At 47.2% G+C, this 14,273-nt stretch overlaps 1 protein-coding gene across 1 annotated transcript in view; it reads right to left on the bottom strand.

Moving 5' to 3' along the window:
• Window positions 1-13,539, bottom strand: part of DOCK4 (dedicator of cytokinesis 4) — a 181,472-nt gene extending 167,933 nt beyond the window's left edge. The window contains exon 1 of the mRNA XM_026039279.1: window positions 13,377-13,539. Within this exon, the coding sequence (XP_025895064.1) occupies window positions 13,377-13,539 (163 nt within the window). The remainder of the gene's footprint in view (window positions 1-13,376) is intronic.
• Between the last annotated feature and the right edge of the window lie 734 nt (window positions 13,540-14,273).

Here is a 14,273-nt window from a genome sequence, read left to right as displayed (position 1 = left end):
GGCCTTTAGACAGTGTTAAGCAGTACTTCTGTACTGAAAATGAATATACTGTAAGGCTGCTCTACATGCCTAATGTACTCATTTGGCAAGCAAGTATTAAACAACATTAAGTTTCCTAAAAAGTGTTCTGTAAGTTTATTATAGGATCTTGTAAAACGCAGAAGCATGCACTCAGTCATGCCTCAAACACCACACACCTCTCCCCTGGCACTCATCTTAATTCCTTCACTGCACAGACCACCTGAAGAAAGAAATGTAAATACAAAAAAAAAAAAAAAAAAAAGTTTTGTTTCAACAGCATTTCAAATAATATCTTCTTCCTTTTTTTCTAAACTCCTACTGACAGTTGAAGACTAAGGTTTGGATAGGAAGACGCCAGAGTTTGTAAGAGAGGTAAGGAAAGATTTCTTGACAGTGAGGGTGACAGAGCCCTGGCACAGGCTGCCCAGGGAGGCTGTGGAGTCGCCTTCATTGCAGATCTTCCAAACCCGCCTGGACGCAGCCCTGTGCCCTGTGCYCTGGGTGTCCCTGTGCGTGCWGGGGGTTGGACTAGATGGCCTCTGCGGGTCCCTGCCGACCTCACCCACTGTGGGACTCCGCGCTCCTGTGCTGGGAGCCGCGCACGTCACAGCTCCTCTGCTCCCCTCCGCCGCGCGGCCCAGGCCGGAGGCCTCCGCTCCGCCCAGGACACCTCGGAGCCGCCTCGGCCTCCAGGAGCCGCTCACAGACCCGGCTCCCTCCACGCRAGCAACTCCCATCCACTAACTCCACACTGGAAACACGTGGCAAATACCACTCTAACACCCTAATTTGGAGCATGAAGAACACAAGGTAGTGCTTTATCCTTCCAAAGAAATTTCTGCAGGCAAGGGCTGGAAAGACGTGGTACAGCTCCGTCGTACTAAGTACCACACAWGAAAAAGAAATGGCTGATAGTAATTAGAAAGTAATTATTGTTTCACATTTGAAACTCAGTCTTTTAATACTACAGGAACATCAGCTAGAAGTGTCTAGGTGGCAGCCATTAAATCCTGGGCTGTTTGTGCTCTTGTTGCTGAGGGTTCATTAAAGAAATCAGGAGACCAATCTAAAATTTCTACAGGTTTGAATTTACACCTGAACCTCAATGGGTTACACAAACTCCTGTGACACAGTTCAGTTAAATGGCCTTTATCAGCCCATTTTGTCATCTAAGACAGCCTAAGGGGACGAGAGCGATGACAGATAATACAGAGCAAAGGAGGAGGAGGGCTGAGCAGGGCAGAGGAAAAGGCAGGAAACACTGAGAGCTTCTTGCCACTGCCCTAGACTGGCAGGGATGGCTTCACAGAAACATCCATGAACGCTCCATCCCTAACAACCACAACCATAGTAAAATATCAGAAAAAAACAGAAGGGATAAAAGACTTCGACATGTTTTACAGTGGTATCTTCCCATTCATTTTTTCAGATCAATAAATYGATGTCTTTTTCAACAGGGCACTAAGCTAGTTCAAAGATCCCATTCACTTACTGCTCAATACATATACCATACTCTGTGGTTCAGGACCATTGATCTGTTGCAGATTAAATTAACAGTGATCATGCAATTAATGGAAAAACTGATATATTAACACTAGAGCAGAGAGCAAAGACTGCCTCCAATTGGATCTTTGATATATGCCAACAATTTGATGAAGGAGAGTAATTTGTCGTGGGATTACTGTGCCTTCCCTGGCCCTGAGGGCCAATATTGGAGTTTTATAGAAGCGACGCTCTACAAGCAGCTCAGCGCTTTGTTTACATTAATAATTTACTTCTACAGTACTAAAGTACGTGCTGCTTTTAAGTGACGCTTACAAACAAGAAGCCCAGGTTTGCTGTTGGAAGGGCTAATGCCAGAGCAGCACATTTTGCTGCAATTCTGCTGAGACCTCGTTTCGATCCATCTGCTCGACACAGAGACACGCAGAGCAGGGGACGCCCTTGCACCTCTCCTGTCCCTTCGTTCCCCTATCCCTGACCTTCCCCACGTGCTGGCGGGGCGAAGGGCTGCAGTGATTCGGCGGCACTGATGGGGACGAGAGCAGTTGTGGCAGCGGCAGCAACCTCCTCTTCTTGTTTTCCTGCTCAGGTGGTCAGTAACGGGAGGCAGAGGCCTCCATTCCCAGGTCAGATGGGGGCTGATGATCCCTTTCTTAGSGGTCCTTGTGCTCAGGGCATTCTGTGGTAGGTTCAAAACTCTATCCTGGAAAACTGGAAACTCTGCTCATGGGGTGAGATAGGACAAAGCCACAGAGCCAAGAACTAAACCAGGGCAGAGAACAGCAGAGGTAGAGGACACATGAGGACAAATGGAGGAAACAGGAGGCAAAGGACAGGCACTCTCAGCACGGGGGAGGTTGATGTGGCAGGGCAAGGCGAGCACTGAGCTCTCTTGTCAGCACACACAAGCTGCTGAAGAAATCCTGGGAGTGACTGCAGATTTCTATGGAATATCCTGCCCAGGGGTCTGATTAACGTTAGAGRCCAGCAAGGACAAGGTCCCTACGGTACCTAATTCTGCAGCCTTGAGCACTAACAGAGGCCCCGCAGGGACCACGCGGCCCCCTCTGCCCCGGCCAGACCTGGGCGCTGCCTCCTGCCTGCGCCCTACGGCTCCAGGGACATGCAGGCACAAATCCATCTTTTACCTGTTAAAGAATGCTGCAAAATCCAAAAAACAGTGACACATATTAAGATATTAAGTACTTATACCCCAGGCATCAAAAAAAGAAATGCAGATCTATAGAGAATGATCTAAAAACAGGAGAAAATAAAGCCACTGGAAAGCGTTATCTATTACACTCAATTATAATCAATGCATAATTTCCACAAACTACCTTTGGGGTGAGTATCTAAGCACTGCTTGGATGATTACTGTGTTGCAGATGTTGCTTCAATTTCTTTAAAGGCTTTACTGTTTAAATCACTTCAGCCTTTTAGTTTAACTACAGACTATTATCCAATGTGCACAGCTGCTTCACCTTACTGGGAGGTAATGGGAGAAGTCTCCCATATAACATGTCTTCTAGCACAAGAACTACATAAGAAAAACCAGGCCATCCTCTAGTCTGAAAGATTTGGGAACGTAAGCTCCAACTTCAGGTCAACTTAAGGGTGTTGAATTTGTTTAGGAATTACGTGTTTTAACACGTAATTAATGTACAACAGCTTCAGTTCTCCCCAAATTTATCTCATTTCTGCACCTCCATCACAATGACCACAGACATGAGCAAATAGAAGCAGATCTCTTGTTTTCCTAGAGGTTTTCTGTGTGCTTTTGACCGAGCCGCATGGTAAAGGAAGCCTCCACCTCTGGTGCTCTGCAAATCGATATTAACTGAAAAGCGCCGAGTGCCCCGGGCCCTCTGTGAACCRGGCTGAGGACAGGAATGCATCAGTACTTCAATAACGTAGTAGGAAACGCACTGGGAACAACCCCCACCAAATTTCCATTCTCTCTGAATGGTTATTTTACAGACGTATTAGACTTTTGCTAGATTCTGCAGGAAATTTTGACTTATATTTATGAATATCACCCAAACAGATCTTTCAAGGCCGCACTAGATCTCCTCTCAATACTTAATCTTTAGTTCACATTCAGTAAACAAAGTTGTTTCCAGAYACCAACCCCAAATAGAGTGAAACGAGGGCACCCAGGATGGGAACAACTTTGGACAAAAAAGCACTCGTGCACACAAAAGGATGCAGAGCCTAACTGGAAATCCAAATTCTGATTTAGCAGGTTACATGTGCCACACACGGCCGCAGCATCTCTACTGTGCTGTTACAGTAAATGCGACAGCTGGAGACCTGCAGTTGTCAATGTGCAGTTCTCTTCCCAAGAAAAGGGAAATCTGTGAGAAAACCGAACTCGGAGCTTCTCTGGGAGTTGCAACAGATATGGAGAGCTTGGAAGAGGAAGATTAAAACAGAGCAGAGGATATAACAGCCTGACATAAACCATTCAGAATTTAGTGAAAGTAGAAGAAAACACTCTGAAACAGATAACACCTCAAAAYATGATTTCTGATCTTTAAGGAGAACTGGCCATTTTTCTCCACATCAGTGTAAGCGCAGCCTAAATCACTGCGGAGGAAATAGCCGTCTCAGTTTGCATTAATACGAACAGGCAMCTGAGGAGCTACCCAGCGAGCAGTGTGAAATTGCCCATGCAGTTCTAAGATGATCACTGCAACCAAGGGTGCGAGGAGAAGTTAGGAGCACTCCACTCTAAATGCTGRAGTGAAAAAACCCACGAACCTCAATTCCTCAGACCCCAGTTCCAATAATTTCAGACCTCTGTCCCCTATTGCTAGCTCATCATCCTAGAAAGCAGTAAGCCCCACTTGTTTTACCTTTTTAAGAAGCTGTATCAGCGTGTGATTGCCAGGGTCGGCGACACAGCGGACACTCCCGTTCAGGCACCGGCATTCCCGGGGGAGCAGCGGGCGACGCGGGCACGTGGAGCTCAGCCCTCCGCGTTTGCAGGTCCCGTTTGCCACCTCCTGCCCTCGCCGGCTTCCAGGGGCACCGACCGCACACTTGGCACGTTCCAAACAAGCACAAGCAGAGCTCAAGCTGGGCCATCACCACTGAGCTGCCTCCCGAGCTGCGCGCACACATTATGAGCATCATRAAGTATCCCACCTTTTCTTGGTGCTCGTTTTCCAAAGTTACKTGCATTAATGTTGTCTTTTCCAGACAAAGCTCCCCAGGACTGAGCAAAAGCACTAACACTATGTAACTAAACACATAAAGCCCAAGAGGAAAATAGGGTGCCAAATCACATTTCCAAATTGATTAACACTGACTATCTTTAGGAATTATTTAAGTCCTCTTTCAGGYTCAGATGCAATAAAGCAATATATTTTGTCCTTCCACAAGTAGTTTAAGCAGGGTCCTTCTATTAGATTATGCTGCCAGACTTGCTAGGACTTCGTATAGACTTAAAAGGCAGTCTGAAATAACTGAATGCAAAACTCAAAACATTAAAAATTTTAAAAAACAKCATTTTTACTGAAACTTTCCACAGATTTCCAGGCTCCAGCAAGTCAGAATTCAAACAYTTACATAAAATGCCCTTATAAACTGGCTGAACCGATCTGAAATTCCTGTTTRTCCAGGGAAACATTAAATACATCAGATAGTGCAAACAATAGTGCCTTTCCCCCTCACACAACTGCATCAGACTGCTGAAAGTCTCCCAGCTGGAAACAATATAAAACCCAACAGGGTATTTGCAGCAGCAGCAGCCTGTGAAAGATCCACAATTAGTTAACACGGGCTCGTAAAGCTTTTAATGGCCTTCCAGACAACATTACTTTTACTATTTGGCTTCATCTTCACAGTAGTGACCGCAGATGAGAACCATTCCACAAGCAAACAAGCTCCAGATGACCCGTGGAGAATATTTCATAGTGTCTTAAGGTGTTGTGTGCTTTGTTTGTATGTGCATCATTCCACAGGGGAAAAAACACAAGCTGCAGCTGCAACCATGATGAGCAAAGCCAATGCTTTAAAAGAATTAACACTCTTGACGCTGCCTTTTTGTCCTTTCCCTAGTACATAAACAATAGGAACAGGGTCATATATTTTACTGCCAAGACGATGGTAGCATAAGCGTTACCATAAAAACGCTGGAATTGCACCCAAAATGCTAAGTCATCTGTTCAGTCAGGTCTGACAAAACTGATGACTGCAGAGGCTAGTCCTAACGCTCTYACCTAACTGGGAAATGGGAAAAATAAATATGAACTGAAGAGACTTAGTTATTTTATCTTAGAAGAGGCTTAAAAGAGATGTAGAACAGTAGCTGAAAACTAGGTGCTCCTAAAAATTCTTTTTGGAAAGAAATTTGAAAAAAAGAAGAAAGAATTTGCTTTCCAGGGTCTAACTGCACTCAAGAAGCTTCTTACACACCTACAGTTAAAAATTTAAATTAAAAACCAGCAGAAGATGCTGGTAGGTGGAAGAGACTGAGAGACCGGCCAGTGCAGCTCCATCACTCACACTGGCATCCGTGCCCCCGCAGTCTCCCAGAAGAGGCTTTGTGCAGGGAGCCTAAGACAAAGCCCAAGGCCTCGTCGTTTTTCCATCTGCCCCGTACGTGCTTTCAAGGCTGCAATTACTGCCCTCCTCCCCGCTCTCCCTCCTCCCCACTGCTGTGGTTTGTGCTCTCTGCCGAAACGCAGCAGGCATTAAGCACAGGAGTCCTGTTTAGGGCTTGTGCTGAAGCAAGTTCCACRTCTCCCAAAGCTGCAATTAGGGATGGAAGGACAAAGGTCCTATCTGCCCACTGCTTGCGTAACTAACCAAAAAAATGAACTGAAAATAATAAGAGGTATCCTTAGATGTCAGCTTGAATGCAATCAAGCCTGTAGGGCTCAGTCTCACAACATGCAGGCTTTTAATAGCATAAAAATGAAGTATTTTGAAAAGCAAGCAGTGGGATGGGGCAAGGGGCTGAGGAGAGGCATGAAGTAGCCAGTGAAGCTTGAGGTGCTCAAATAGGTGCAAAATTGAGGAGCATTCTCATAGAGGAAGGAATTACGATGCTACGAGATAGTAAGGTAGAACCAGAGACAACTTCTTCCAGCCTTTGTACAAAAAGCCAAGGAAAATAAATTGGAAGGGAAAAAAAAAAAAGATTTAAGCTTGTTTCACTGAATCATAGAACAGTTTGGGTTGCAAAGAGCTTCCAGAGATGACCTAGTCCCAACCCCTGGTCAGCGGGTGAGCTAGACCCACTTGCTCGGGACCAGGTCCATTGAGGTTTCAAGCATCTCCAAAGACGGAGCTTCCACAGCCTCTCTGGGCAGCCTGATCRTGTACTCAGCCCCTCAGGAAAAGGGCTGGTTCCTTGTGTTTCAGTGGACTTTCCTGCATTCCAATTTGTGCCCATTCTTCCTGTTCCACCACAGGAAAGAGCCTGGTCCCATCTAACATTTGTGCACAAGACCCTCCTGAGGCTTCACTTCTTCGAATGGTCCCATCCCAGCCGCACACTTCCCTTCCTTGACCTTCATGAACTCTCTTTCTCTGGACCGCCGAGGTCCCTCTGAACAGCAGCCCAACCTTCTACCAGCCACTCTGCTCTGACTTGTATCATCTGCAAACCTGCTGAAGGTGCGTGTGGCCYCATCACCCAGGTCACTAATTACAGAATCACAGAATATTCAAGGTTGGAAGGGACCTCTAGAGATCATCTAGTCCAACCTTCCTGCTCCAGCAGGGACACCCAGAGCACRGGGCGACATCCAGGCGGGTTTAGAAGACCTCCAGGGAAGGAGACTGCACAACCTCCCTGGGCAGCCTRTTCCAGTGCTCTGTCACCCTCACAAGTTCTTCCTCACATGGAGATGGAACTGCCTGTGTTGCAACTTACACCCATTACACCTTGTCCTGTCACTGGCCACCACTGAGAGGGGCTTGGCCCCTTCCTCCCTACATTCCCCCTTCATGTACTTATGAGGATGTATATGAGGATATATACATATAGTAATGAGGATGTTCAAGAGCACCATCCCCAGTACTGGCCCYTGGGGACACCACAAGTCCCTGGCCGCCTCCAGCAGGCCTTTGTGTTGCTCATCACAACCCTCTGAGCCCAGCAGTTCAACCAGTCTTCAATGCCCCTCACTGGCCACTTGTCTGGCAGGCACTTCATCAGCTTGCCTATGAGGATGTTAAGGGTGACAGTGGCAAAAGTCTTGCTCGAGATCTGTACTTCCTTCCTTCCCGTACCCGAGACAGCAGCGTCCTGCAGGGATCAGGGCAGGGAGCCCCACGGGAGGCAGCTCCAGGCTCCCGCCAGGCTCCAGCCTCCCGCAGCCTCCGCGGCCCCGCTGCTCTGCCCACAGTCACTCGTATTTATGACCATAGTTACAACTGTGCCCTACTATTCCGTGCAAATATAGCACAGCAATTATCTTGCCCATTATTCTCCAAAACAATAAAATGAATACTCTTCAAGTAACAGAAATGAAGATTAAAAAAATTATTGCTTTCATCTTATTTAATATAGCAGCACATAATTTTTAAAAGCACATTTCATCAAAATATCTACTTACATCCGAATAGACATTTATTTCRAGAGCAAGAAAAAGCCTTTACTAAACATTTTTATCTGCAACCSAGACACGTAAAACCAATCTGTGCTAGGAATAGAGGATACTAGTGTCCTCATTAGCTTAACATTAAACTAATTTTACATGTAAGTTTTCTTAAGAAATGAGAAAGTATTAATTATAATCCATTTTCAATATCYATTTTCATAACAGTCTTTATAATAAAGAGGATCCAGATTGATACTGCATGACAGYATTTTATAAGATCTACTCTGACTGCAGCCCTCACAAGACACCTACTAGCAACCAACCATCATAGGAAGTATGTGGAGCAGCAGCTTTACAGCAGTGCAAAATAAACTTGCAAGTTTATTTTATCTTTATTCCAAAGTTCAGCAAAAGAAATGTTGAAAATTCAGCTCCAGTTCCACAGACACGGTGTACCCACTCTGTGCTCTAATAGGTCCTTGTGTCAGAAGGGCCACTTAGGAAAATTAAAGCCGGCAATTAACGTCCTCTTCTTGTAAGACAAGCAAGAAGAGGACTAATAATTCAACAGCTGCTTTACAGGGAGGAAAAATAGTAAACAAGTCAGACCAAAAATCAGGCTGAATGATTTCAGGTGCATCATGCAGACTTGTAAATAACACACCATGAATGTTTGTGATTTCAACTTTTATTTGTAAATTTTGGGGACAAAAGTGATAAAAAGGCTTTAGAATTCCTTGGCAAAACACCGTCAAGCTACAAAAATCCATGGTAAGTTCTTCCGTTAGGGAGCAGTAACGGCAGTGGATGCGGACACAGCGAAGCAGCTCCCTGAGGAATGGTGACACACACGGCTGGCCAGGCCTGGCCTGGCCTGGCCTGGCCTGGCCTGGCCTCTCCTCTCTTCTCCTCTCCTCTCCTCCCGGGACTTACCTGGGCGCGACACCCCCTGCGCAGGCAGCCGGGGGGCCTTGGTGCACGAGCAGCTCAGCCCCCCAAGGCCACCACCGCAGCCCGAGGGCAGCCAGGACCTGCTGATCCCAGGAACAGGCGCCTGGCTCTGGGGCCACCTCCGGCACGGCTGATGCTCAGCTGGACTCACTGCACCCACTAGAGCCCCAACACGTCTCSCTCCAAAGTGGCAACATTATCCAGCTTTTTCCTTACTTTGGATCTCTCTGGAAGTAGTAAATTAAGTTAGGAAAAGTATGCCAGCCCGCCCAGCTATTAATTAGTCTTCTCTAATCAGATCACCCCGCAGAAGGGCAGGCTCTTCACAGTCAATTTACCTGCAATAACTCCAATAGCTCCAAGCATGACCACGGCGTGCGAGGAGAGCGCGCCCGCCTCGCTCGCTGCCTCTCACACACGGTTATGCAAGGACTGCACGTGAAACCCTTGCTGCAGGGCAGAACAGCCGCACTCAAAGCGAGAGCCAGGCTTAGCTGACTGGAGGCTTCATTTTCCACCTGCACTTGCAACTCGTTAGCAGAAGCTGCGAGAGTGCAAGGCGTTTTACAGCCTGTGCCACAGTTGCTGCTCCCCAGCAGCCTCCTCGACCTTGTGAGAGGAAGAGCAGAAGGGCCACAGCTGCCCCAGGGCAAGCGGCGGTGACAAGAGCAACGTGAGGGAGAAGGGACAGGGACCCAGCCATCCTCCATCCTCGTTTAGGTGCTTTCACCAGCAGACATTAATACATAAAAATTAGAGTCTAAAGGGCACAAGCAGAACTAAGTTCCACTAGTCTACCACTATATCAGTGTATGATCTGTTCTCCAGAATTACATATTAGCAAAGCAAAATTATGATTATGCGAGTAATGAGAGTGTAAATAACACTCAGTAAAGGGGCAGCAAATAATTCTCAAATAATTTTTGTTCTCCTATTAAAATAGCAGCTTTCTTCGGGAATGTACCAGCAGGTACCCATAAATCCAGTCTTAAGTAGAATTGATTGTAACCTGGATGTATAAGCAGCTCAACAGCCACAAAGAACCAGCAGACTGAATTCCTGAAAATGCAGATTCAGCTCTAAGAAAAACACACTTTCTGGTTTTCCAGTACAAACCTTTGCTTCTTTCATAACTCAAAGCTCTTCCATAAGCAACAATAAATAGTAACCATCTTTGTAAGTTTTTGGAAAATATTTCAAAGCACTCAAGAATATGAAAACAAAACAWCAACCAAAAACATGTATACCAAAAACATGGAGCATTCCCATCAATATTTTCAGGAACGGGGAGGGAAGCTGAGTGCACCCAGACTGCCAGAGAGTTAAACGTGAAAACTTTGAAGACTGACAGCGATACGACCCATTGCGAAGCCCTCTTTCTTAAATAGGTACCTTGAATCTATATTTTACTTCAAAACAGTAATAATATCTTCCTTTTATCCTTGGCATACTAGCTCTATTCCCTCAACTTCAAGTCACTTGGCGGCGCTTTGTGCAAGACAGAATCACAGAATGGTTGAGGTTGGACAGGACCCCTAGAAATCATTTAGTCCAACCCCCTGCTCCAGCAGGGACACCCAGAGCACGGGGCACAGGGTGGCATCCAGGCGGGTTCTGAAGACCTSCAGAGAAGGAGACTCCACAACCTCCCTGGGCGGCCTGTTCCAGGGCTCTCTCACCCTCACAAGAAAGAAGTTCTTCCTCACATGGAGATGGAACAGCCTGTGCTTCAACTTATACCCATTTCCCCTTGTCCTGTCACTGGCCACCACTGAGAAGAGCTTGGCGCCTTCCTCCCTACACTCTCCCCTCAGGTATTTATACATATTGATCAGATCCCCTCTCAGCCTTCTCTTCTCCAGGGAAAATAGRCCCAACTCACTCAGACTTTCCTCGTATGAGAGATGTTCCATTCCCTTAATCATGTTGGTTGCCCTCCGCTGGACCCTCTCGAGAAGCTCCACGTCCCTCTTACACTGGGGAGCCCAGAACTGCACACAGTACTCCAGGTGCGGCCTCACCAGAGCTGAGTAGAGGGGCAGAATCMCCTCCCTTGRCCTGCTGGCMACACTCCTCCTGATGCAGCCAGGATCCCATTGGCCTTCTTGGCCAGGGGCACTGCTGCCTCATGGTTAACTTGGTGTCAACCAGGACTCCCAGGTCTCTCTCTGCGGAGCTGCTCTCCAGCCAGTTGACCCCTAATCTGTACTGATGCCTGGGGTTATTCCTCCCCAGGTGCAGGGCCTGAGCTGAGCCTGTGAGAACAGGAGGCATGCGAGTCCCCAGCCATATCTGCTCCTGCCTCAATTCGAGCAGTCACGGAGCACAGCGGGAGCCRAGGCCCCTGCTCGGCGTCACTGCGCAGTTGTTACTGCAGAAGCCTCTGCACATTCCCAGCCCCAACCCGAGCAGCATCCAGGGACAAGGCGGGYGGGCTCGTTCAACACCTCTCCAAAAGGGCACAGGTCAGCAACCCATTTCAAACACCTGATAATTTCACTGATGAGACTGAATAAAATACACACATACACATGAAACACATGATTTTCTAGTTCTGCTAGACTTGCTTGAGGCTAATGCAAACAACATTTTAAAAAGCATAAAAATTCAGCATTCAGATTGAAACGCAGGACTTCCCTCACGTCTTCACAAAAGATGTACCAGCAGAACTGCTCGCATTGAAACACACTGTGTGAATAGGAAGCTCACAGGCCTCCTTCATAGAATCTCAAATCTTCAATTAGCGAGAGGCCAAGTTTAATGACTATAAATAGCCTGCAAAGTCCCAACTTCTGTGCCGGGTAAAGGCTAAGGAATAAAGGGTTATCTGCTGGAGGGACTTTTCCTCTCATTGTGTTCTGTGCTAGACACATTTGACTGGACGCTCGTACAACTGCAATTTAGGAAGAGCTAAGACTTGGGAGATGCTTACGTTTAAATGAGATTGAGTACACAGATATGTTGCTATAAATATTCTGCACTTATTCATTGAGTTACAAGTTTATAGAGWGGTTTTCCACATGAAGCAAGTATTTCTAAGAGGCAGGAAACCTACTACATAGGTCACAAACGATGCTCTGACATACCAAGGCCAGCCATTTATTCCTTTTATCCACAAAACAATTGATGGGCTTTTCTGACAAAGCTGAAAAAAGAAATACATACCATCCTTCATATTAGTATTCTTTAATTATAACCATCTGTACAGGCCACCTGAAGCAGCAGTTAGCTTCTCTTTCTAGAAAGACAGGGATTTTCACTAGGAGCTCCCCCCTGCACAGAAGAGCAGCGTGCAGCGATTCTGGGCTCTAATGGGCGCCTGTATTTTCAAACGCACCAGTGGAAAGGATTATTCCTGCTACATTGTCACTTCATGCCAATGGCTTGAAGCCCCCATCATTTACCCTCCTACAGGCCTTGCACATACCCAATGTACTTGGGGAAGCCTCTTCTTCAGGTTTCCTTCCCCGCCAGCTCCTTCTTCCCCGTTGGGGAGCTTGTCTCCCACAATCAGTTTAGACAAGTTAGCCATGCCTAAATACTCATCCCTATAATCACAAGTTTTAATGTCTCAGTAATCCCTGACACCAACTGTTTTCCGGCAGCAATCTGGGAGCATTTCCCTCAGGCCTGCGGGTGATCCAGGGAGATTAGGGGGCACTGGGACSCGCGCTAAGTGGCCAGGCTGCCACTCAAGCACCGCAGCGGGGACACGGAGCCTGTTCTGGACAGTGCCTGGGAGCACTCAGGCTTCAATCGAGACTAATTCCTCCTCCCTCCCCCAAACCAGCACATTCACCTACAGTTAGTGCCATGKGAGATTTTAACCCAACAATTCTTCCAGAAAATTATAAAATTTTGTATTTAAGGCCCCACTGACAGGCATGTTGCATTTAAGGCCTCACRGCCATTCATTTGGTGCACCCCGGGCCTGCCTGGGTAAGGACGGGTCCAGCCCGCACTGGGGAGGGGGGCAGAGAGGGGGGCAGAGCTCCGTGCCGTGCACGAACCTCTGGGAGGGGGACGACGACGTCTCTCCCACCACCACCAATGTCTGCACAGTTCGGAGGCCCAGGTTCCTGCAGGAAATAAGATCGCAGGAGGGATCACAGTGGAGGGAACCACATACACACACACACTTCCTTCCTACTTCCCCCCCTTTTAAGATCATTTTTCAAAGCTCTTTGGAAAGGAAAGACTGCAAAACCTCCACATACAATTACAGGCTCCAAGAGGGGCAGGCAGCAGTCACGGGGAATTTGAGCAAGAAAAGTGGTTTCTAAAAATGTTTCTCAAGTTTCAAAGCATGGCAGGCTGGAGAACGGGAACCAGCACCAACAGCGTCACCCGCTAAGAGGGAACAGGGAGGCGACAGAAACTTCTCAGTTAGAGGAGCTCGTTCCCACTGCACGATGAGCCGCCTCTCTGGCTTCTCCTCGTCTCTCTTCCATAGAGCTTCCAGCATCTTGTCCTGGTAGTATAGGCTACTACAGGCTATAGCATAGGCCATAGTACGATAGCATAGTAGTATAGGTGATAGATATATATATATAAGCTGTTAGGAGACTAGGGCAAACACGAGCTGCTTGCCCTAGCACGCGCCTGCAGCACCTTCACTGCGCGGTGCCTTCCCACAACACGTCTCCTCCAGGCAGCAGTTTCAAAGATCTTGAGCTCCTCGTGCTCCCAGACGTTGCCTTCGGGAAAATGAAGCCACGCGGCGACCGCCGGGAAGTCACCCTGCCGTGCGGAGCCTGCCCACAGCTCCCTGGACACGCGCTGGAGCGATGGTGTTGCGAAACATGTCTCTGTTTCCTTGAGAACCTCTTCTGATTCATTCACTTAGCCAGCCAGCCACACTATCATTAACAGGGGAAAACAAAGGTACAGTGGGTATCTCCCTCACTCACTGCCCTAAATGTTTTTGAATAGGGAAATGTTAATTGCTACAACTCATCTTCAAATGGGAAAAAAAGCTAGGAAAATAGCAAGTGCAGTCTATGATCAGGCAAAAATTGTCATGGTGATTAGCTCAAGTTTCCCAGTAATCCATACAGGAACATGCAGGAAAGGACTTGTGGCATTAGGCAGGTATAGAATTTGCAACAAACGTAAGTGGCTTCTGTGGTGAACAGTAAATTTTTACAAGAGGCAAAATAAGCTCTGAGGCTCCTCTCTCCTCTGGCAATACATTGCTCTCAAGAAAGTCAACCATGCCCTGCAAAGAGTAACTACTGCCCAGCA

The sequence above is a fragment of the Nothoprocta perdicaria genome, unplaced genomic scaffold (genome assembly GCF_003342845.1).
Source record: "Nothoprocta perdicaria isolate Ctin4 unplaced genomic scaffold, notPer1 scaffold_227, whole genome shotgun sequence".
Lineage (NCBI taxonomy): Eukaryota > Metazoa > Chordata > Aves > Tinamiformes > Tinamidae > Nothoprocta > Nothoprocta perdicaria.
The sequence above is the reverse complement of the archived record's forward strand: the minus strand, read 5'-3'. Positions and strand labels throughout refer to the sequence as shown.